Source organism: Dromiciops gliroides, chromosome 2 (genome assembly GCF_019393635.1).
Source record: "Dromiciops gliroides isolate mDroGli1 chromosome 2, mDroGli1.pri, whole genome shotgun sequence".
NCBI classification, from domain to species: Eukaryota; Metazoa; Chordata; class Mammalia; order Microbiotheria; family Microbiotheriidae; genus Dromiciops; species Dromiciops gliroides.
The window spans coordinates 87785-113106 of NC_057862.1; the positions used below are offsets into that span (position 1 = coordinate 87785).

The 25322-nt window shown below is 42.9% G+C and overlaps 1 protein-coding gene across 1 annotated transcript; it reads right to left on the reverse strand.

The window, feature by feature from the left end:
* Positions 1-16080: 16080 nt before the first annotated feature.
* Positions 16081-24729, reverse strand: LOC122738990 (zinc finger protein 420-like). The gene is made up of 4 exons (XM_043980862.1): positions 24636-24729; positions 22907-23033; positions 22165-22260; positions 16081-20092 (listed from the first exon to the last, which is right to left on the reverse strand). Exons 1-4 carry the CDS (start codon positions 24636-24638, stop codon positions 18576-18578), a joined length of 1743 nt encoding a protein of 580 aa, XP_043836797.1. The 5' UTR covers positions 24639-24729; the 3' UTR covers positions 16081-18575.
* Between the last annotated feature and the right edge of the window lie 593 nt (positions 24730-25322).

Sequence of the window (25322 nt, forward strand, 5' to 3'; positions counted from 1 at the left end):
CAGCCTTTCCCAAGACAGTGCACTACCTGTACTTCATGTATGTCACCCCTCCTGTAACAGTTCAGTGCCTGCTCTTGTATGTATTCTCCTCATGGATGGCTGGCATCTTGGCTATTCAGGATCTGATAACTCATAAATAGAGGGAGAGCTAGAGCCTAAAGCGTCTGGAGTAAAAGACAGTCTTTTGGTAGGGGCTGAAAGAGGGGGGAAAGGAGTTCACAGGAGGAGAAAAGGAATCCAGCTTCTCCTTCTGAGCAACAGTGGCTTCCCAGTTGTTCCAGGAGGGGCTGTGGTCACGTGGCAGGGAGCAATAACAAGATGGGTGTTCACATGGAGATTTTGGGGAGAAAGGCATAGTGTTTGGATTTGAAAAAAATTCGGGAGTCAGAGGATTCGTAGTCCATGGTTCATCTGAAAAGGCACAAGTGGGGGAGGAGAGGATAGGAGCTGTCTGCACACCCTATGGTAAGGATTCTAAGTCTGTTAATCAGCTCCAGACAAACCAATATTTTAGCCGTTCAGGGTGTTTACAGGTCAAGATTATTTTCAATTTCATCAATGCTTGAAAATTAAATGACCCAAACTCTGGCCAGAATGGCAGACCTCCTAATAAGATAGAATAATTTTTATGCCACTTAAAACACAGTTCAATAAGCTTTCTCTTGGTCATGTCTGGTTTCACTTCTAAATTACCCTCATCCCAATACATGAGTAGCTTTCCTAATGGAGAGTCCTAGGGAATATCGTGGGATATGCTATGTCTAATCTCCATAATGTAATTCAAAATGTACTCTAAAATGTGCATACACAAACACACACACACAACCTAGCAAGATTTTATAAAATTACAGTCTAAAATTGTCTCAAAAAACTTTCCTCATATCTCCCAGTTTGTCTGATAAACCAGATTAAAGTCTGAGAAAAGAAAGTAGGTACTTGGGGGGGGGGGGCAGGGAAAGACATGAAAAAGCACCTGGAGATTTAAAGAAACAGGCATATAAAATCACCTAGAATAGGTGAGACATAGGAACAGAATTTCTTACCCAGCTTACTTGAAGAGAAGATCAGAAGATTCCAAAGTCTACAAATCCCTTTATGGTCACCAACTGTGTCGTTTGAATTGTTATGGGGGTGTCTATCGCTGTCCCAAGTGTAAGGGGCTAAAATTCTAACTAGAATGTCTAAAATCTAATGAGTGGCCTCCTTAAATTAGAAGCATTAGCAAGAGTTTAGACTTTTAAGCATTTTATTAAGGTGCATTAGAATCTACTGATCAGAGAGAAAGAGGCCAAGATTCCTTCATCTATCTAAGGGAGCCAGTATCTCTGCTCCAGCCAAGCTGAGGTCCTGGGCCAAAAAGGCCTTGCTCACTCCTTCCTCCTCCCAGAAACCTCTTGTGAAACAGGAAACAGGGCCATACACACACACACACACAAACACACACACAAACACACACACACAAACCTCCAAGCTAATTGGTTGGCAGCCCTGATTGACAGAACTAACAGGCTCTACAGATGCAAGTTCTAGATGCTGGGCAGCTTCCAGATGCTGGCCAACTTCTGGACACTAAAATCACATGGCTTCCAAATCACATGCTCTCTCCTCATGGCAGAGCCTCCCTGCAATATCTCTCCAGCACGGGTGCCATTCCAATTCTCACAGTCCCCCGTGTGCTTGAGGTAAAAAAACATGGTTTCTTCACATGAAGCAATAACATTACAGATGCTTATGACTAACTAAGGGAATGAAAAGAGAGAAAAAGAAATTGAGTGACACATTGACAAAGTCTAAAGGGGGCACTCCCCTTTAGTAAGTGGACATTATAAACAGTGTATACAATATGGAAAAGGAAAGCAGGAAAATGTCCATTTAAGTCTTTGGAAGTCTTTTTTCAGATGATTTTTGGGATGTCCTTTGGGTATAGTTGTGGAATGGAAGTCTTTTCAGGTGTTAATGTATAGATGCTGGTAATAAGCCAGGAAAATTTCCTACAACATTGAGCTTAATCGAACTTTAAATAGCTTTTCCAATAATCACATCAAACAATGAGAGTTCTCAAAAACATGTCTATGGAAATTCAGAATCTTAGTTGTTATACATGAAACATAATAAAAACAAAAAAATTGAAACATTCTCTAAAACTTAATATTATTACACTCCTCTAAAACTGAATATTACTATAGTCCCCCTTGTGGAGGATAAATTGAGAAGACAATTGTGATATTAATTTAGAAAATAATTTTTATCTTTGTTTCATCACTTTTTGCATCATCTGCCTAATTATCCTCATGCAATTATGAGAAATTAAAGAATCTAATATAATTGGTAGCTGATGTCAAGGCCAAATCCAGCATTGTATTTATCATGACACCTGAGATAATTATGGGGGTTACCTTATAAAAACAGAGAAATAACTGAGTCAGGCTTAATCAGATACATAGGATTGAGATGTCCATGGCATCAGGCATATAGGAGAGGGAATTGAAGTCAGGTGTCGAATGAGATGGCATAGCCCAGCCACCCGGTGCCATGTGAGGGAAAATTAAACCAAGAAAATCCAACCTCAATGCTTGTCAATAGCCATTTTCTCAGCCTTTCCCAAAGCAGTGCAGTACCTGGACTTCATGCATGTCTCCCCTCATGTGACGGTTCAATGTCTGCTCTTGCATGTATTTCTCTTGTGATTGGATGACATCTTGGCCAACTAGTATCTGATAACTCAGAATGTAGGCAATTAATGTCTTAAATGATAAGTTCCCTTAATCCAAGTCTCATATGGATTTAAAAATTGAGTATAATAATGATTGCAAAATATGTGTATGTGCCTAGACTCAGAATATTATATACAATTATGCAATAATTTCAAGTAATAACCCTCTTTTACTAAGTATACAATTACTTTTGTGAAAAATCAGAACATATTTTAATACAAGTTAAAACACAGTCTTAAAAGAATAAGAATCTCTATAAAAATAAGCCCATACTAATGAGTTTAAAATGTAGTTGCGGGGGTGGCTAGGTGGCGCAGTGGATAAAGCACTGGCCCTGGATTCAGGAGTTCCTGAGTTCAAATCTGGCCTCAGACACTTGACACTTACTGGCTGTGTAACCCTGGGCAAGTCACTTAACCCCCATTGCCCTGCAAAAAAAAAAAAATGTAGTTGCAATAGCATAAAAAAGAAACCCTTTTGTAACATTTAAACTCTTTTTTTAAATTAAAAAAAAACCTTTTTAATATCTAAAATACCCCAATAGCATATTATTATATTGCAAAATATGTCCCTATTTATGGCAATAATAAATTTGATTACATGAATAAAAAAATTTTTGCAAATGTTCCCCTCTTTTATATATATATATGCTTATCAAAAATAATACTTCTAGAATTAATTTACACTTGCCATGGCAACCAATTTGCCAGGGAAATGCTTTATAGAATTTGATCACATAATCAGTTGGAAAAAAAAAAACAATTTAAAAAATGGGAGCACAGTAATCCCAGAATTAATATTGTATTATGAAATCAAAACCATCTTGCATTGTTTCAAAATTGGAGAGATAGATGAATAGAACAAAATACCCATGGAAGAATAAGAGACAATGACATTCAATGGTCTACATGTGTTGGTACCGGTTTTATGTGGGAGCAATGTATCCATGAGGTCTTCTCTCCAATTTTGATGGCAGTCAGAGCTGTTAGCAATACCTGGAAAGGACCTTCCCAAGCTGGCTGGGTCCCATTAATCTGCTGAAAATTTTTGATATATACACTGTTTCCTGATTTCAAATCATGTAAGAAGTCCAAGGGCCAGCCTGTACTGCTGCCCCTACCTCATGGAGTTCACGTAGTCTGGCTTGTAACTCCTGTATATAGGAAGCAACAGAAGCATCTCCCCCCACCAATGATGTATACGTTTTGCTTGGATAAGAGGATGGGCAAAAAGTATCTCATAAAGGGATATATATAGTTCTTCTCTTGGCCTGCTACACAGGTAGAACAGTCCCAAGGGTAGAATATCAGGCCACTTCAAATGAGTTTCAGTGCACAAGTTGTCAACCATACTCTTAAGCTCTTTATTCATACAATCCACCTGGCCTGAACTTTGTGGGTGGTAAGGTGTATGGAATTTTGGAGTAACTCCCAAGAACGAGTATATTTGGGATAAAACAGAGTCAGTGAAATGTGTGCTTTTGTCAGAATCATTGCGGGCTGGTGGGCCAAAGCAAGGGACTATCTCTTTAAGAAGCGTTTTGGCAACAAAGTCAGCTGTGGCTCAGGGGCTGGGAAATGCCTCCACCCACTCAGTGAGTTGATCAATTATAACAAGACAAAACTTATAACTTCCTCCCTTAGGCGTTGTAATATAATCAGTGTGTAGATGCTCAAAAGATGTATAAGCTAAAGGACATCCTCCATAAGCTTTAGCCCAGAAAGCATGTCGATTATAAGTCTGATAAACTGAACAAGAGGCACAAACCCTAGAGGCCACATTAGTGACTCCAGGGGCAATTGAAACCCTTTTTATTGAGTCTATAATTCCTTGTGTGCCAAAGTGGCCTTTTCTGTGGATAGGCATACCTGATGATAGAAGCTTTGGGGGAGAAGTGGCTTCCCCTCTGGAGTCACCCAGACTCCATTGACTTCTTTAGCCTTGAATTTGTTTTTCCACTTCTCTACTTCAGACTTATCATAAGTAAGAGTAATAGAAACATCATCAGAAAGAGAAAGATTAAATACATGTTCAGGGGCTTCCAAAGCAGCAAGCTTAGCAGCAGCAGCTCATTTGTTCCCTTTTGAAACAGGGTTGCTTTTCGCAGTATGAGCAGGACAATGAACAATAGTAAAGCAGATGGGAGTTTTAAGGCAGATAGGAGATCTTTAATAAATTCTCCAATAGCAATAACTTTGCCAGCAGATGTTAAAAATCCTCTCTGCAGCCATAACACTCATAGTATGGCAGACACTGAATATGTATCTGGAGTCAACATAAACAGTAGCACTTTTTCCTCTGGCTAGAGGACAGGCTTGTGTGAGAGCCATAAGTTCAGCAGCCTGTGCACTAAGATGTGAAGGCAGAGAAGCTGCCCAGATATTATCATAATCAGAAACTACAGCAGCTTCTGTATAAAGGATACCTTCAAGCATAAATGAGGAACCATCAGTATAGAAAATAAAATCAGGGTTCTCTAAGGGTGTGTCAAAAAGATCATCATGAAGTTTCTCAGCTATGTCAACTAGGGAGGTGCAGTCATGCAAAGGCTCCCCTGAGAGTGGCAGGTCAGGGAGCAATGTTGCTGGGTTAAGGACTGTACAGTGCTTTAAAGTGATTCTTTCATTTCCTAGCAGGGTTACTTCATATCTAGTGAGGCTTTGATATGAAAAAGCCTGTGTCCTATGACATAGCAAGAGCCTTAACTTCATGAGGGCATTGCACAATTAGAGGGTTACCTAAGACTAGATTAGAGGTTTTTTCTGCCAAAAGGGCTGTAGCTGCCACTGCCCTGAAGCAAGCTGGTGCCCCAGAGGCCACATAATCTAGTTGGCTTGAATAATAAGCTATTGAGCACTGGACAGGTCCTAATTTTTGAGTCAGGACCCCAGAAGCCACTCCCTTCTATTCATGTACAAAAAGAGTAAAAGACTTACTGTAGTCTGGGAGTCCTAGTGTAGGTGCTGATAACAAGGCTCATTTTAATTCTGTTATAGCTGAAAGATGCTGGGAATCCAGCTATAAAGGTTCTGGGACAGAATTTTTGGTTAGAGCTGTAAGAGGCTTAGTAATTTAACAACAACAACAAAAAAAAGGTATCCATTGTCTGAAATATCCAGCTGCTCCCAGAATGGCTCTTAGCTGCTTCTTAGTAGAGGGAGCAGAGAGTTGTTGAATAGTTTGGACATGCTTAGTGCCAGCAGCCAAAACAAAACCCAAATATTCCACCTGAGGTAGACCCCATTGTACTTTAGACTTAGAGACCTTGTGGCCTCTTTTGTGCAACTCTAATAACAGGTGTTGGCTGTCTTCCTGGCAAATCTCAGCATTAGGTGCAGCCATCTACATATTGGACTAAGGTAGAAGCTTTAACCTGATGCAAAATCTGGGAGAATAGTGTAGGATTGTCAACAAACCCCTGTGGGAGTCTAGTCCAAGTCCACTGTTTATCCTTCCAGGTGTAAATATATATATATATATATATATATATATATATATATATATATATATATATATATATATATATATATATAAAGTAGCTAATCTTAATCTAAAAAAATTTATAACAACTGTACTGTGGGGACTAATTTTTAATTGGGGAGTGTTAGCTAAGCGGCTCACTGTAATATTGGGGCAAGGAAGGAGACCGGCAGCCTCCCTCAAAACAGAACAGGATTTATTTTAACAAGAACAAACTTAAAAAAACACACACACAAACAGGATCAGTAGGATCAAGGGAAAGGAAATAAAATGGGGAAAGGGAAATTATACAACCTTAAAAAAATACCACCGCCCAGGAATCAGCTGAGAATACACAGCCCCGCTCCTGTGGCTTCCTAGCTTCCAGCTAGAATGGCCAATTCTCCTCCCCCTTCCCAGCAAACCCCAGTAGCCCCCAACCAATTAGCTGGCTGCTCTGACAGTCACATGACTGCCCTCACTAGGCTTCCAATCATAATTTTGCCAGGCTCATGTAGGTGTCGTGGTGATGATGTGAGGTGCCAGCGCCATGGCGATAGCTACAACCAATAGGTGGAGTACCATACCATTTGCGGAGCCCCAGAGGCCAGTGCACACGCTGAGGTTTGTTTTTTTTTTTTAATTCTAGCCAAAAGATGGGGTCATAAAAACCTCAAATAATTAATTCTTTACAGGACTTGTATGAAAAATTATAACTATATGAAAAAATATAAGTTTAGAAAAACTATAATTGGGTCATAGGTCCCATCTGGGTCACCATTCAAATGTAAAAATATTTTATTAACTTGCTGGCCTAATTTGGGGGGGGCTAACCTAGCTGGGGACTAATCTTTAGCCTCTTGACTCACTGGCTATCTGACTATTAACTTAATATGAGCTGTTTAAAAATTTCTTCCACACTGCTTCCAAATTGATAAGCAAAAGATTAAGAAGCCTCTTCCATTTTAACAGCAGAGGGTTTATTTATGAGATACAATTTAAAATGAAGAATACAGGGAAATAAAATGTACAACCTGACTGCATTCCAGTGCATCTTTTTCCACCTGCTGCACCTGGAACTTTTTAGCCTCCTCCTGCTTACCAATGGACCTTCTTCTAGCATTCTCCTAGTGCTCCAGGGTCCCCTGGTCTTTTTTACCTTCTCCTGTTCCATCTGTCTGCTCTGTCAGTCCACTGCCCCTTTCACTTCTAACTCCCCGGTATATATTTTCCTTCTAACCACCCAAACCTCGGGGCTCCCTGCACCCCTGCACACGCCAAACTAATCCGCCGGCACTAGGGCTGGGCCCGGGAGGCTCGAACACACCTAGGGGCCCGTGCCCCCCGCTGTGCACTTGTGACTTCGGCACGGGCTACACCAGAGCCCAGCCTGGACGAGCCTGGGATCTTTGGGATAGATCCTCTCAGGGCAGAGAGGGAGCTGGGGCTTTTTCCCCCAGCCATCTGACTTGGCATCCTGAAAAGCCCACGGGGCTTTTTTTTGGCTCAGCTGAAGTGGAGGGGCAGAGACACCAGCCCCTCCCACACAGAAAAAACCCTGAGGGCCCAAAGCTTTCTAATCTCAGCCCAAAGGTAGGGTCCCCAAATCAAAATAAATTTCCACATAGGTAAAGGCAAACAAATATTGGGATTCCCAGTGTACTGGTATTGAAAAGAAAGCAGAGCAAAATCTACCACTGTGAAGCATGTTGCTTCACATGGGATTGAAGAAATAATAATAGCAGGGTTTGGTACTAAGGGATATCTAGGTATAACATAAGAATTGCTTGCAAATCTTGTACAAAATGGTAAACAGGCTTGCCATCTGGCCCAAGCTTGGGTTTTTTCATTGGCAAAATAGGGCTTTTGCATGGGGAATAAGAGCATGGGACAATTATGTCTTGGTTTGTCAAAGCCTCAATTATAGGAGAAATTCTCTCAATGGCTTCTCTAGATGAGGGATATTATGGAATGGATGGTGCTGGGCCACATTTGGCCTTAATGATAACAGGCACAGCTGATTTAAGGAGATCTACTTCAGTAGAAGAAGCCCATAGGGACTTTCCTTTCCCATCTTAGCTCCACCCTGGAAATCCTCATATATCCATTCTGACCTTATTTTAGTATATGGTATAACATGTTGGTCTATGCCATTTCTGCCACACTATCTTCCAGTTTTCCCAGCAGTTTTTGTCAAATAGTGAGTTTTTAATCTGAGAAGCTGGAGTCTTTGGATTTATCAAACAGTAGATTACTATAGTCATTTACTACTATCTCCTGTGCCTAAACTATTCCATTGATCCAACACTATTAGCCAGTACCAAATAGTTTTGATAATAGCCACTTTATAGTATAGCTTTAGATTTGGTACAGCTAGCCTATCTTCCTGTGCATTTTTTTCATTAGTTTCCTTGATATTCTTGACCTTTTGTTCTTCCAGATGAATATTGTTGTAATTTTTCCTAGCTCCATAAAATAACTTGGATAGTCTGATTGGTATGGCACTGAATAAGTAAAATAATTTAGGGAGAATTATAATTTTTATTATATTAGCTCAGCCTATCCATAAGCAATTGTTATTTTTCCAATTATTTAAATCTGATTTTATTTGTGTGCAAAATATTTTGTAATTGTGTTCATAGAGTTCCTGGGTTTATCTTGGCAGGTAGACTCCCAAATATTTTATATTGTCTACAGTTACTTTAAATGGAATTTCTCTTTCTATCTCTTGCTGCTGAGCTTTGTTGGTCATGTATAGAAATGCTAATGATTTGTGTGGATTTATTTAATATCCTGCAAGTTTGCTAAAGTTGTTAACTGTTTCAAGTAGTTTTTTAGTTGATTCCATCATATCATCTGCAAAGAGTTATAATTTTGTTGTTGTTGTTGTTGTTTGTTTGTTTTTCTGTGAGGTGGTGTATAAGTTGTTCTTTTTTTTTCCTTGGTGAGGCAACTGGGGTTAAGTGACTTGCCCAGAGTCACACAGCTAGTAAGTGTCAAGTATCTGAGGCTGAATTTGAACTCAGGTCCTCCTGAATCCAGGGTTGGTGCTTTATCCACTGTGCCACCTAGCTACCCCAAAGAGTGATAGTTTTTTAAAAAAATAGTGATAGTTTTGTTTCCTCTTTGCCTATTCTAATTCCTTTTTCTTCTCTTATTGCTAAAGCTAGCATTTCTAGTACAATATTAAATAATGGAGGTGATAATGCACATCCATGTTTCACCCTTGATCTTACTGGGAATACCTCTAACTTATCTCCATTACATATAATATTTGCTGATGGTTTTATGTAGATACTGCTTATCGTTTTAAGGAAAGCTCCATTTATTCCTATGCTCTCTCATGTTTTTTGTTTTTTTTTCCTCTCTCTCATGTTTTTAATCGGAATGAGTGGTGGAGCCAAGATGGCAGAGAGAAGCCAGGAAGTTGCCTGAGCTCTCCCAGGTTTCCCTCATGTGGAAATTTATTTTGATTTGGGGACCCTACCTTTGGGCTGAGATTAGAAAGCCTTGGGCACTCAAAGATTTTTCTGGGTGAGGGGCTAGTGCCCCTTCCCCTCCACTTCAGCTAAGCCAAAAAGCCCCGTGGGCTGAGACACCAGGTCAGACAGCTGGGGGGAAAAGCCCCATCCCCAGCCCCCTCTGCCCTGACTGGATCTATCCCAGAGATCCTCAGCTTGTCCAGACCGGTCTCTGGCATAGCCTGTGCAGAGGTCCCTGGGCACACAGCAGGGGGCATGGGCCCCTGGAGCCCTGGGTGTGGTATACACAGGATGCTCGAGTGTCCCCCCCAGCTGCAGCCCTAGTGCGGCTGGCGGATTAGCTTGGTGTGGGGGGGGGGGCGCAGGGAGCCCGAGATTTGAGGGGTGTGAAGGACGAGGAGGAAGGGAGAGGACAGAAGGTTAAGTGGGAGGAACAGACAGAAAGGGGCTACAAGGATGCTAAGGAGACTGAGGCTACATAAAGGAAGGGAGAGGCCAGAACGTTAAGAGGTTGGAAAAGACAGGCTGGAGCACTAAGAGATGGAGGAAGGAGAAAAAGCTAAGAGCAAGAAGGAACAGAGGCTGATACTGACCAGGGGGGATTTTCAGTGAGGGGAACACTAGAAGAAGGTCTGTTGGTACGCAGGATGAGGCTAAAAAGTTCCAGGTGGAAAGAGACGTGCCAGAATGCAGTCAGGTTGTACATTTTATTTCCCTTTATTCTTAATTTTAAATTGTATCTCATAAATAAACCCTCTGCTGTTAAAATGGAAGAGGCTTCTTAATCCTTTGCTTATTGATTTTGGGAGTGGAGCAGTGTGGTGGAACTTTATAAACGGCCCATATTAAGTTAATAGCAGTCAGATATCTAGTGGGTCAAAAGTCCCCAGATTAGTCCTCCAGTCAAATTAGTCCCCCCCAAATTAGGCCAGCAAGTTATTAAAATATTTTTACATTTGAATAGCGACCCAGATGGGACTTATGGCCCAATTGTAATTTTTCTAAACTTATAATTTTTCTTATAATCATAATTTTTCATAAGTCCAGTTATATAATCTTCCAGATTAGCTAGTTAATACTTAATTTTTAAGACTCAGAAACAACATTTAATCATGCCTTTAAATGTATTCTGAAACTACAGAAACCACAAAAAAAAACAGAGACACACAATTTTCCAACTTGAAATAATTTGGAAGACTTCAGGAAAGGTCAGTCTCACTCAGGCAAGGGAGGAGCACAGTGCAGCTCACAATGCAGCTCTGCACTGAGGGGGTCTGGCTAAGTCAGCAGGAAGCTCTTGGCCACAGTGGAGCAACTGAGGCCCCTTGATCCTGGCTTGGCAAGCTGGTGGCACAGCAGGCCAGTGGTGAGATCTACCAGCACCAGCTGAGAGGGCAGGCTGCCAGCTGTAGGGCCACCCACAGGACAGGTGCGACCAGGTCTGGCCATCCCAGCATGCCAGGAGCAAGCACAGGGAGCAAGTGCAGGACAGTGAGAAATCCACAAGCCATAGAGGACTCAGAATAGAAAGCTAGTGACACAGCCCCTACACCCCAGCACAAGAAGCCTGAAACAGTCACCATTGTGCCCAAGAGCAGACCTCAACTTAAAAAAATAAGCTGCAATATGAGTAAGAAACAGAAGAGGGCTCTTACCCTTGAGAGCTTCTGGGTGGATAGGGAAGAGCAAAACAGAAAGTCAGATGAGAACAATACTCTCAAATTGCCTACATGTGAAGCCTCAAGAGGGAAAAATGACTTGGTCTCAAGACCAAAAAGACTTCTTAGAAGAGCTCAAAAAGGATTTTCAAAATCAATTGAAAGAGGTAGAAGAAAAAATGGGGAGAGAAATGAAAGCAACAGAAGAAAATTATGAAAAAAAGAATCAGCAGCATGGAAAAGGAAGCACATTCCTTAAAAAATGCATTTGGCTAAATGGAAAAAGAAGTGCAAAAGCTTACTGAAGAAAACAACGCCTTAAAAATTTGAATTGGACAGATGGATGCTAATGATTCCATGATACACCAGGAATCAGTCAAAGAGAATCAAAAGAATGAAAAAATAGAAGAAAATGTGAAATGTCATTAGAAAAACAACTGACCTGGAAAAAAGATCCAGGAGAGATGATCTGAAAATTATTGGACTACCTGAAAGCCATGATCAGAAAAAGAGTCTAGACACCATATTCCAGGAAATTATCAAGGAGAACTGCCCTGATATAGAATTAGAGGATAAAACTGTCATTGAAAGAATCTACTGATCACCTCCTGAGAGGCTCCAAAAGGAAAACTCCAAGGAATATTGTAGTCAAATTCTAGAATTATCAGATGAAGGAGAAAATACTCCAAGCAGCCAAAAAGAAGCAATTTAAAAGTTCTGGAGCCACAGTCAGGATTGCACAGGACCTGGCAGCTTCAACATTAAAGGATCGCAAGGCTTGGAATATGATGTTCCAGAAGGCAAAGGAGCTTGGATTACAACCAAGGATGAACTACCCAGAAAAACTAATCATTCTCTTTCAGGGTAAAAGACAGACATTCAATGAAAGAACTGAACAGAAAATTCAATCTTAACACACCAAACTTAAGAGAAGTTTAAAAAGGCAAACGGGGTGGGGGGGGGGGGAGTTATTCAATATGGTTAAACTGTTTACATTCCTATATGGGAAGATAATCCTTATAACTCTTGAGAACTGTATCTCTATTTGGACATACAGAAGTATACATAGAGGGTATAAAATATAAATTGTCTTTGACATAAAGAAAAGGGGTGAATAAAGGAGTTTATGGGGAGAAGAGGAAAGGGGAGGTGGAATGGTTTTAATTACATCATATGAAGAGGTACAAAAATGGAGGGAAAGAAGGGAGGGGTGAGCATTGTTTCAATCTTACTCTCATCAGATTTGGTTCAAAGAGGGAATAACATATACGTTCATTTGGATAAAGAAATTGAGGAGTAGCTAGGTGGTGCAGTAGATAAAGCACAGGGCACAGGCCCTGGATTCAGGAGGGCCTGAGTTCAAATCTGGCCTCAGACACTTGACACTTACTAGCTCAATCCTCATTGCCCCACAAAAAAAAAAAAAGAAAAGAAAAGAAAAGAAATTGAGCTTATTCTTTAGGGAAGTAAAAGGGTAAGGGGAAAGGGGGGGCACTGATAGGAGAGTAGAAGCAGGGTAGAAAAGGGTAAAGAAAAGGTAGGGGGGCTGGTAAAAGGGAGGGCAGATTGAGGGAGGCAGGGGTAAGAAGCAAAATGTTGGTGAGGAGGAATAGGGTGAAATAAGGGGGAGGAGTACAAAGGGGGTAAATAGAATGGAGGGAAATAGATAGTAATAATAACTGTGAATGTGAATGGGATGAACTCTGCCGTCAAACAGAAGTGAATAGCAGATTGGATTAAAAACCAGAATCCTGGGGCAGCTAGGTAGTGCAGTGAATAAAGCACCAGCCCTGGATTCAGGAGGACCTGACTTCAAATCTGGCCTCAGACCCTTGACACTTACTAGCTGTGTGACCCTGGGTAAGTCACTTAGCCCCAACTGCCTCACTAAAAAACAAACAAAAGCCCCAGAATCCTACAATGTGCTGTTTACAAGAAACACATTTGAAGCAGAGAGATACACACAAGATAAAGGTAAAAGGTTGGAGTAGAATATTTTATGCTTCAGCTGAAGTAAAAAAAAGCAGGGGTAGTAATCCTTATCTCAGACAAATCAAAGGCAAAAATAGATCTAATTAAAAGATATGAGGCAGGAAACATCTTGCTGAAAGATGCAATAGATAATGAGGTAATATCAATACTAAACATGTATGTGCCAAATGGTATAGCAAGTAAACAGTGTCCTCTGGCAATTCCAGGGAAATGCCACCATCTGTGGAGCAAGATGTGGTTGCTCTAAGTTTACAAAGGAGGGCACGACCTAATAGATTTGCAGAAGAGTCGGGCATAAGTAGAAATGAGTGTTCTACTGCTAATGGGCCCACAGATACCATGCAAGGGGTTAATTTTTCTGTTTGAACTTTCCCTGAGACTCAAACTACATTTAGAGATCCAATAGATGTACATTCAGGGTCAGGTTTGCTCACTAATTCTGATCCTGAGGCTCCTGTATCTAATAACCAATCATAAGTGTCCCCAACCCTAAGTGTTACATGGGGTTCATTATTCTGGGGAGGTGAATGGACTGTCACAAGAGGGCTAAAGATCTTGGGGTGTGGAAAGGTAAAGTCTTCAGATTCCACCGTCCTTTTCTCCTTTTCCCTCCCCTACACCATCAGTCCTCTGTATCTCGCTGATGTGTACCCCTCTGAGAGGGCCTATAACTATTTTGATTCTGTCCCTCTATCTCTCTGAAAGGGTCACTGTTTTGATTCTGCCTCTCTGTACCCCTCTGAAAAGATCTATAACTGTTAGTTCTGGCTCTCTGTACTTCTCTGGGAGAACCTATATCTGTTTTGAGTCTGTTCCCTTTGCATAGTCCTACAGTACCGCATTATGTGTCACCATCTATTGCAGCAATAGCAAAATCTATTGGGCTGAGATTCTCAACTGCCTGGTCTCACTGCCCCATGGTTTCCTGTAATGGAGCTAAAATGTTCTGTCTATTCCTTTCTTCCCTCTCATTTCCTTCATAAATGTATGCTGCTATATTCTGTCAGTACTCAGGGCATTCCAATCTGGACCCTGCCTTTCCAAATATTTCTGTATTTCTAGCAAGGACTGGTGCAGAAAATGGGAACAGATAACATGGACATCTCTAGAATCTAATGGGTCTAGTCTAGTATATTGTTTGGCACTCTTACACAGTCTGTCATAGAATCTATTAGGTCTTTCATTAGGTTCTTGAACTGTATAAATTTTTGCCAGTTATCAGTCTTACTAGCACAGGATTCCATTGCCTTCAACAAAGTTTCTCTTGCTTCCTGCAACATATCAAAATGCTCGGGGATATTGGGGTCCCAGTTAGTGTCTTCTAAAGGCCATTAGATAGTAACTTTTCCTGATGTTTCTAAAGAGTTTGCTGCAGCAAATATATCAGCTCTTTCCCCTGGGGGATAATATTGTTTCTATGAGATCAGTAACATCACCCCAAGTGGTATGATGTCCTCTGAAAATTGCTCTAAACTGATAAACTTCTGTGGGATCCTCATCAAATTTAGGAATTTCTCATTTCCATGAACTCAAATCTTTGGGCTCAAAAGGTGTATATTGTCTGAACTTTACTACATTACCCTTTCAATCTTGAGTGATGATCTCTTGAAGGGGAAGAATGTTGGGCTTCTCTGTCTCCTCTAGAGGTGAATTTTCTGTAGAGGAGATAGAGGAGATAGAAGCTGGGCCATTTGGCATTCTAGCCTGAAAAACAGGCTCAGATTCAAGCTCGGGCCTTGATCCTCCTTGTCTTGTATCCCCACTATCATAATCCCTGCTTGCTCTGAACCAGACTTTCCAATAAAGTAAATGTTTAGGAGGCGAGTGGCATAGGATTTTTTGCAAATGCCTCAATATTTGAGGATTACATGACCTATGTTCAGGCCATTCCGCTATGCCACTTAAAACAGTTCGATAAGCTTTCCTTTGGTCATGGTTGATTTCACTGTGTTTTCCCTCATCCAATCCATGAGTAGCTTTCCTAATGGGCAATCCTGGGGAATATCACTGGGTGTGCTCTTTCTAATTCTCTCCATGACATTTAGAACTTTCCATACCACATAACAAAGCCTGGCAAAAATTTAAATTGACCAAGCTTTAACATGATCTTTTCCCCTGCTTGTCCAATTAGCCAGGCTAAAGTTGGAAAAGTGGTACTTCGGGAGTTAAGGAAACCCATTTGAAAATTTAAAGGGAAAACAGCAAGTACTTAGCACTACTTTGAAATTTAAAGGGAGGGGCAGCTAGGTGGCACAGTGGATAGAGCACCGGCCCTGGATTCAGGAGGACCTGACTTCAAATCTGGCCTCAGACACTTAACACTTACTAGCTGTGTGATCCTGGGCAAGTCATTTAACCCCAACTGCCTCACCAAAAAAAAGAAAAAAAGAAAAAAAGAAATTTAAAGGGACAGGCACATAAATGTAAAATTTCTTACCAAATTTGAAGATGAGAAGATTGAGGGGTTCAGCACTCCATTTCATGGGTCACCAACTGTGAGGAGTCAAATCTAATGTGTGTGTCCTTACCTGCCCCCCAGTGGGGGTGGGGGAGGGAAACTAGCTAGGATTTACTTATAAATTCAGCAAGTTTAGTCTTTAAGAATTTATTAAAGTATATTAGAAGTTAGTAAAGAGAGAGAGCACATGTCTCTGAAAGAATGGAAAAAAACTAGTTTAGACCTATGCTCAAGAGAGAAAAATAACCCCCTTCACCTGGCCCCTCATACTATCCAAGAGAAAGAGTCCCAGTCTTTTTGACCTGAAGCTCTTTATGGAACAGGAAGCAGGGCAGTCCCAGCTCCAAGCTAATTGGCTGGTAGCATTCAAGTCCATTGATTGACATAACTTAAAGGCAGTCCATGAACTGCTAGGCAACATCAGGATGCCAATTTGATCTTAGGTAGAATTCTTTCTCAGCACGGGGCGGGAGCCCCTGGTTCTCACAATTACCATGGTCATTTACTAAAATGTAATTTGTACCTAATCTATTCCAATGATCCAACACTCTATTTCTTAGCCAGTAGCAGATAGTTTTGATAATTCCCATTTTATAATAGTTTGAAGTCTAGTACAGCTAGACCACCTTCTTTAGCTTTTTTTTTTTTTCACTGATTCCATGGAAGACTTTTTAGATAGAAATCACAGGGCCTCTTACTTGCTTAGTAGCAGCTACTTTTTCACATGATTCTCCTCTGCCTCAAGTCCATCAGGGAAATCCCTTACTCCCATAGGGGCCAAATGTTAATTGGGGAGTGTTAGTTAGGCGGCTCGCCACAATATTGGGGCAAGGAAGGAGATTAACAGCCTCTTTGAAAAACAGAACAGGGTTTATTAACAAGAACGGACTTAAAAACACAAGTAAGATTAGTAGAATTAAGGAAAAGGGAAAAAAAGAATGGGGAAAGGAAAATTATACTACCTGCTATCACACCACCGCCTGGGGCTCAGCAGAGCACATAGCTGCGTCCCATCTCTTTCCAGCTCAAATGCCAGAATAGAGAATCTCCTCCCTTCTCCTTCCCAGCAAACCCCGGCCTGTCCACACACAACCCCAAGCTAATTGGCTGGCAGCCCTGATTGACAGTCACATGACTGCTCTCACTGGGCTTCCAGTCATTATAATTTTGCCAGGCCCATGTAGGCGTCGTCAAGTGGTGATGATGTGAGCTGCCAGCACCATGGCAACGGCTACAGCCAGCGAGCAGAGCACCGCGCTGGTGCAAAGGCATGGCGCCTGAGCCCCAGCGAGTGTGCGCACCAGGGTTTTATTAATCCTAGCCAAAAGATGGGGTCATAAAAACCTCCAATCACCAACTCATGACCATGAATGTTGAGTCACAAAAATCAGGAAGCAGAAATTACTTCAAACTAATAAGTTTCTTGATTGTCACATGCAATAGCCTGAATGTAGGCTGAATACATATGTATAGGTAGCCTGCAGGGGACCATAAAATTTCCTTCAATTGCTCCAATTTTCATGCCATCAAACAACTGTTTTCTTCCTTTAATCAAACATTGCTCCCCAGTTGACATAATACTGACACAAATCCTTTTACTTATTCTGAAGACATTTTTTTAAAAGAACATCTAGATGTCTCCTTTTATACAAACCTTTAAGGTATGAACAACTCTATTGACTCCATTTGCTGTTTTGCACCCTAATGGGTTGGCATAAATTATTTCCCCTCATTTGACTATTCTGTTATATTCAGAAACAAAATATAACCCTTCACCAGTGACCTAGAGAAAGGCACGGCCTCTTGAACAGATTCATAAGGCTTCTTTCCAGGATTAATCCTCTGATGTCAAGTAAGAGATGATCACTGGTTGAAGACCTTCCCACACTGAGGCTATATACAGCTTGTACCCAGAGAGAATGCTCTGCTAAGATGTTCTGTATTCCACTTCAATGCCATTCCTCATTCATGTTTTTTGTTATTATTGTTGTTGGTGGTTTTTGGGGGGATGGGGCAATGAAGGTTAAGTGACTTGCCCAGGGTCACTCAGCTAGTAAGTATCAAGTATCTGAGGTCAGATTTGAATTCAGGTCCTCCTGAATTCAGGCCTGGTGCCACTAAGCTGCCACCTCCCTCTTCATGTTAGTAATAAGATTCCTACATAGTATGAATTCTCTGATAAAAAAGATAAAAGGACTAACTTTTGCTGGAAGGCTTTACCACACTGATTTCATTCATAAGGTTTCTCTCCAGTGTGGATTCTCTTATGTCTAAGAAGATGGGAGCTCTGTGTAAAAGACTTTCCATATTGATTATATTCAAAAGGTTTCTCTACAGTGTAGATTCATTTCTATATAATAAGACTGGTTTTCTGTGTAAAAACCTTTCCACATTGATTACATCCATAAGTTTTCTCTCTAGTGTGGATTCTCTGATGTCCAGCAAGTCTGTTTTTCTGTAGGAAAGCTTTTCCACATTGATTTTATGCATAAGTTTTCTCTTCATTGTGGATTCTCTCATTTTGAACAAGATTGAAACTCTGTGTGAATGTCCTTCCACGTTGAAAACCTTCATAAAGTTTCTCACCATTGTAGATTCTCTGGTGTTGAGCCAGATTGGAGCTGAATATGAAAAGCTTTCCATACTGATTATATTCATAAGGCTTCTCTCCAGTGTGTATTCTCTGATGTTCAATGATGCTCTTCCTACATCTGAAAGTCTTTCCACATGGATTACATTCATAAGGTTCCTCTCCAGTGTGGATTCCCTGATGTTCAGCAAGATTGGTGCTGTACCTGAAAACTTTTCCACCTTAATTACATTTATAAGATTTCTCTCTGGTGTGGATTTTCTGATGTCGAACTAGATGGTAGTGCTTTGTGAATGTCTTTGCACACTGATTACACACATGAGCCTTCTCTCCAGCATGGATTCTCTGATGTTCAGTAAGTTTGTTTTTCTTTAGGAAAGTTTTTCCACATTGAATACATTCATAAGATTTCTCTGCAGTGTGGATCCTCTGATGTGCATCAAGGTTGCCTTTCCTTGAGAAGGTTTTTAAACACAGATTACACTCATAAGGTTTCTCTCCACTATGGATTAACCGGTGATTAGCAAGACCAGAGCACCGTGTGAATGCTTTTCCACATTGATTACATTCATAAGGTTTCTCTCCTGTGTGGATTCTCTGATGTTCAGCAAGTTTGCTTTTAAGTGCGAAGGATTTTAAACACAGATTACATTCATAAGGTTTCTCTCCAGTATGGATTGTCTGATGATAAGCAAGACTGGAGGGCAGTGTGAATGCCTTTCCACACTGATTACATTTATAAGGTTTCTCTCCTGTGTGGATCCTCTGATGTACAATAATACTCTTCCTACATATGAAAGTTTTCCCACACTGATTACATTCATAAAGTTTCTCTCCAGTGTGGATTCTCTCATGTTCAGCAATGCTCTTCTTCCATCGGAAAGTCTTTCCACATTGATTGCATTTATAAGGTTTCTCTTCAGTGTGGATTCTCTCATGTTCGGCAAGCTTGTTTCTCTTTACAAAAGTTTTTCCACATTGATTACATTCATAAGGTTTCTCTCCAGTATGGATTGTCTGATGATAAGCAAGACCGGAGGGCAGTGTGAATGCCTTTCCACACTGATTACATTCATAAGGTTTCTCTCCAGTGTGGATCCTCTGATGTACAGCAAAACTCCTCCTACATCTGAAAGTTTCTCCACATTGATTACATTCATAAGGTTTCTCTCCAGTGTGGATTCTCAGATGTTCAACAAAACTGTTTTTCTGTAGGTAAGCTTTTCCACATTGATCACATGCATAAGGTTTCTCTCCAGTATGGACATACTGGTGTTGAGCAAGATGAGATCTCTGTATGAATGCCTTTCCACACTGATTACATTCATAAGGTTTCTCTCCAGTGTGGATTCTCTCATGTAAAGTAAGGTGGGAGCTATACCTGAAAACCTTTCTACATTGATTACATTCATAAGGTTTCTCTCCAGTGTGGATTCTCTGATGTGGAGTCAAATGGAAACTATACCTGAAAACTTTTCCACATTGATTACACTGATAAGGTTTCTCTCCAGTGTGAATTCTCTGATGTTGAACAAGACTGGAGTTCTTTGTGAATGTCTTTCTGCATTGATCACATTCATAAAGCTTCTCACCAGTGTGGATTCTCTGTTGTACAGTATAGGTTTCTCTGCAAGTGAAGTCACAGGAACCATCACTCACTGATCTTTGCTTGTGAGTTTCTTCCACAGAAAGGCTTAGCTCTGCAGTAGTCTTTTTCATTTCAAGTCTGATCTCTTTTTCTGAAAAAAGCCAACAACAAAACATGTATACACAGACACATACACACAAGTAATTATACCCCCTGCCCTCCATAGGTAGCATGTAAAATGATTTACATTCTATTTCCCTGGGCAAAGAGAAAAGTCCTCAAACTTAAATAGGTAGAATCAATCATTTGACAATGCTATTTGCTCACATCCCAAGGATGATTTCATTTGCAAGGAGTTTCATGCACAATCGCACTGGATCCTCACAACAAACCTGTGACACAGGCATGGCTGGTATTCTCATTCTGTTCACAATTCAGGCCATGAGCTTAGAATGGCCAGACCCAAATTCCAGTAGCTGAGACTTCCTCATAGATATTATGCCATTTGGTGCACATATACTAAATATTCATATGATTTCATGAGCTGTCATATCTGTAAGCACAAGGTAATTTTTGGGGGACTGCTTTCAATCTTACATTTTCTGTGACAGTATCTGAGATCACATGATGAATGCCAGCACTGTTTTTTTTCTACTTACCTGGCACATAAGAGATTTTGTTCTGGTCTTTTGGGGACATGCATTATTTATTTATTTTTAACAGTTTATCTTTAAATACCCCTGCTCACTAAAATAAAAATAAAATTCTTGCAACAAACACAATTTTGCTATAAAATGTTCAGCATTTTCCATGTCTGAAAATGTGTTTCATAAAGGAACTTGAGTAAAACAACCTTTTGTAAGGAAGTAGACAGCATACTGCACTATTAGTTCTCTTGCATTCCTTCACATTCAGTAGTTCGCAAAGCCCTTGAAGGTTCTAAAACTTTGTCAATGGCATCTTAAGAAGTAAATCATGGCCCAATTTGGCTACAAAGATAATCTTCCTCTGGGACAAGAAACTTATGCATGTTTCAACCATAACAGAATTCTTTCTGCAGTGAGTCCAAACCACCCTAATCAGGCACATACCGCTTTTAGGGTTCACACAGTGATTACATCAAACTGTGACTGCTTCTAAGTGCAACATAGGGTTTGCCATTCAGTAGTTTCAGTGAGAAGGGAGCCAGTTTTCCAGTGGTAGAAAAAGGAAAGTCATGTCTGAAAAAATTCTATTCTTACAAAGGTGGCTTCCACCTTTGCATCATCCCTTGCATACCTCCCTCTCTCCCAACACTGTCATTTTCTGGGTGCAGGACCACTCACTTCACACCTGAGCTACTTAAGGGCCTGCTGCTTGGTCCCACTGCCTTGTCTTCTCCCAGACCAGTCAATTACTAACTCTAACCCTAACCCAGCTGTCAAAGTCATCTTCCTAAAGCTCTCACCTGACCATGTCACCACCTACTCAACAACCTCCAGTGGCTCCCCAGCAAAAGGATCAAACTTAAATCCTCTCTAGGACAGTGAGAACACTTCATCACCAACCCCTCTCCTATTCTTCCAGTTTCCTTTTAACATATTTCCCCCATATATGCTATAATCCAGTGGTCCCCTTTCTGTTCTGTAAATGGGACACTCCACCTCCTGACTCTGTGGGTTTTCCTCCCTATCCCTGTTGCCTTGGGAGAAAATATGAATTCATAATGGATTTCTTGGGAGACCAAGAGATCAGTTTTTCAGCCCTTTCTCCCTGCCCACTCCACAAAGTCCAGCTTTCCTTGATCTGAGACAAGCCCAAGGGAACAAGAGAAATGGAGATAGAGTCTTTTGTCTAGCTCAGTGAAGGGCTGATGGGATTAAGCCACACCCAGAAAATGGACTTTGCCTTTAAGCAATTTGAGTGAGGGTCTTTTGCATACTTTTCCCAGATGTCATCTGTAGAGACCATTTTAATGTAGACCACCTTCAAATCATGCCAAGCAATGGAACTGAATGATGCTAACCAATTAGCTTTGATCAATGTATAATGACCTGCCTCTATCAAAAGAGGATAAAAACCCTTGGAAACCACTGATAAAAAATACTCCCCCTCACTACAACCCCCCCCCCCCAAAGATCCAAGACAGATCTTCCTGTTCCCAAATCTAGCACTTGTTTCACCATGACACAAAGAAGCCTCGTGCCATCACGGCTCTCCTATACCAGGTTTCACCTCCCTCACCTGGACAGCTGCTCCTCAGGCCTTCTTGATCCAGCATCCATGGTATATTCTTTTGCTCAAAATAAGAGATGGCATCTTCTTTGGGAACTGGAAGTCCTGGGCATGGGAAATCAATTAAGGATGGTCACAGAGAGAACCTGGCAATTTAGTTCTCCTCAGGGAAAAAGGGTGTGTCCCCAGAGCACCTCCATATTGAGAGTCACTCCACAAGGATCACATGTCAGTGCTTGTAATACAAGCAACCCAAAGGAGGCTGTGTCACGTTATCCTGCTGTGCAACCGATTCTGAGAAACAGCCAGAACCTTCGTTCCTCCTCCCTCGCCCCACCCCAAATCCTGCCATGTCCCACTCTGGCAGAAACTCCTCACCCCCAAACTAATTAAAAAGGGCTCTTGTGCCAGATCGGTCTCGAGACCCAGCTCCAGGGACCTTGACGTATCAGCTTTTACCTTGTCCCCCTGCCTGGCTCCTCACTCCCTGAAACTTATAGAAACCTTCTATACGAATTCATTCAGGGAGTGTGTTTGCTTCTTCGGCTGAGAGTCCTCTGCTGGCAAACCCAAGAAACCCTCACTGACTAGTCTAGGAAAACCAGTAAAAGGAGGACCCTGTGTCCTGAACACAGGAGACCAGCACTTTTCTCTTTATAATAACTGATAAGTGCACCAAACCCTGCACGGTAGGGAATGAAGATATTCCCTTCGGTCACAGACTCAGAGTTCCCAGGGGAAGTGTCCTTACCCAGGGAGAGCAAGTTCCGGGCATTCTCCAGCATGACCTCCTTGTACAGCTCCTTCTGATGAGGGTCCAAAAGGCCCCACTCCTTCTTGGTGAAGTGCACAGCCACCTCCTTGAACGTCACCAACTCCTAAACCATCAAAAGTCATAGGACAAAGAGCTGAAAGACACTTCAGAATTAAATAGTCCAGCCCTCATCATTTTGCAGGAAGAGAATGAATCACACAGGGAAGGGATTTCCCCAAAGGTCATGCCCTGTATGAGTATCAGAGTCAGCTCTTAAAAGCACAGTCATTCAGAGCCCAAGTGAATTTTGAGAAATGCATTTTACATGAGCAGTTGTAATAAAGCTGAGAATTTTATTCTGCAATGCATCTCCCTATGGAATCAGGGAGAAAGTATGTGCTCTATCTCTGAGGTAGATGGATCTGTGCAGGAAAAAGAGAGAGAGTGATACGAAATGTCTTCCTTATCAGAATTCATGTGTTACATTCTAAAGAAAATTCTGTGAAGAGTTCTTGAGTATTCAGTGGGGGTAAGGGTTGGGGGGGGTGCAGGTGGGAGTTTTATGAGATCACTTAAAAGAACAGAGTTAAAGAAAAGATCTGGTTTGCTTCTTGAGAAGCTGAAATAAAATCTTCTCTGGATGAAAACAGGAAGAGGATTCTAAAGTGATATTCCTCAGAGTTGGGACTGCCCTGAGGGGTGGGAGGCAGCTCCTAGCCAAGTGAAGAAGAGCTCTATCACCTGTTCCTCTGAGGGCTCCAGGTTACTCTGGGGATGACTTGTCATAGCCAAAACAGCTTCCACCTGTCTCTGCGCGCGCCCCCCCCCCCCGCCCCCATTCCTTCGTTCTAACACTTGGGTTCATAAAACAAAAGGCAGGTGATGAAGAAAGGAGGGTTCCTTTATTGATTCAAAGAGCACGGCTCACCGACTCGGGATTGAGCTACACGACAAGGGAAGAGCTGCCAATTTCTCCAGGAGAAATTACCTCAGTATGCCCCGAGGGCTATACCAGTGGGGAGAAAAGCCAAGAGGGCCCATGCTGGAGAGGCTGGCCAGCTCTGCGGAAGCCTGAGCCGTGGGAGGGCTCAGCCGCCTGTTTCCTCCCCCCCCCCCCCCCCACCGCCGCCGCCACGGCAGGGCTTGGGCCAGCGCATGGGGCGTGGGCTGGACTCCCATCCCACTTCGCCCCGTACACAAAAGGGCCATTTTCCTCACTCGGGCCTGGGGTCCACTCCTCACCCTGCGCCCCTTTCCCTTGGTTCTCTAGCTGCTGAACCAGGGAGGGACCCCCAAGAACTCCCCTCTTTTCTCGGCGGGGCGCCCTGGGCTACTTCACAGGGTGGGCTCTCCGCAAAGGAAGGGGACCCTCTTCCTGAGGGACCAAGGCCTGATCTCGACCGGATTCCAAGCCTCCACCCACCGTGAGGTGGGGAGGGGTCCCAGGGCAGGCACGAGGCCCCAGAGGCCCGGGCCCTGCCCTCACGTGCAGAGATTGGGGCGCTCCCGACAGGGAAGTGCCCGGGAGGCCGCGGGGCCTTGGGCTCGGTCCGGGGAGCGAGAGAGTCCCGAGGGGGGCCCTCTGCTGGGGCTGGCGGCAGGGCCGGGTGCCCAAGGGAGGAGCCGGCGCGCAGAGGCGGGACAACCCCAGGTGGGGCCGGGAGGCGCGGCCTGGGAGGTTGGGGGGTGTTGCGGGAGCGGCTGGGGCCTGGGAGGGGGCGCTCACCATGGGGTCCGACGAGGAGGGGGACCCCCAAGAGCGCGGGCAGCCCAACCACGGCTCCGACCTGTCCGGGACCGGACTCCTCCCCGCCTGCTTCCGGAACGCCGAGTGACGTCAGCTCCGGGACTGCCAGTTTCTATCCGCCCCCCCCCCTCTACCGTATCAGCCAATCAATCACAGGCCGGCCCGGAGCTCAGGCCCCGCCCTCCGCACCTAGATTGCCAGAGCCGCGGGAAGGTCACCTCTTCTTTCGCCCTAGGCTCCTCCCAGGCCTCCAAACCCCGCCCCCCTGGGCCCCACCCCCACAGCTGGTCCTCTCCCTCCTCCCTGCCCTGGGGGAGAACTCTCTCCTCCTCACGTGAGGATGCTGTGACAGGTGGCGAGCGTGGTCCTGCTGTGGGCTCGGGTTCTCCCGGGAGAAGCAGAGCCGAAGGGGACCAGATACTGGACAGACGAATGAGCGATCGAGGGACCGGTCAAGTGTGTCCGGCCAGCCGGCCGTCAGGCCGGACACACCTGAGAAGGAGGGGCGGCCGCTACCTGGGACGATCACCCGTCGTTTCAAAGCTATCCCCCTCCACCCTCAGGAATAGGACCAGCAGCCGGGCTTTCCCCACCCCAAAAGGGAACTTCCCATGGTCGGGGGGGGGGGGAGGTCACCCCACGGCTGCCCCTTCCCTCCGTTCCTGG

Excerpts from the sequence above, each read along its gene's own strand:
- LOC122738990 (XM_043980862.1), bottom strand. Across the intron at positions 22,261-22,906 it reads CCGGAACTTGCTCTCCCTGG|GACTTCCAGTTCCCAAAGAA; the intron begins GTAAGGACACTT and ends TCCCATGCCCAG. Across the intron at positions 20,093-22,164 it reads CCTGAGGAGCAGCTGTCCAG|AAAAAGAGATCAGACTTGAA; the intron begins GTGAGGGAGGTG and ends GGCTTTTTTCAG.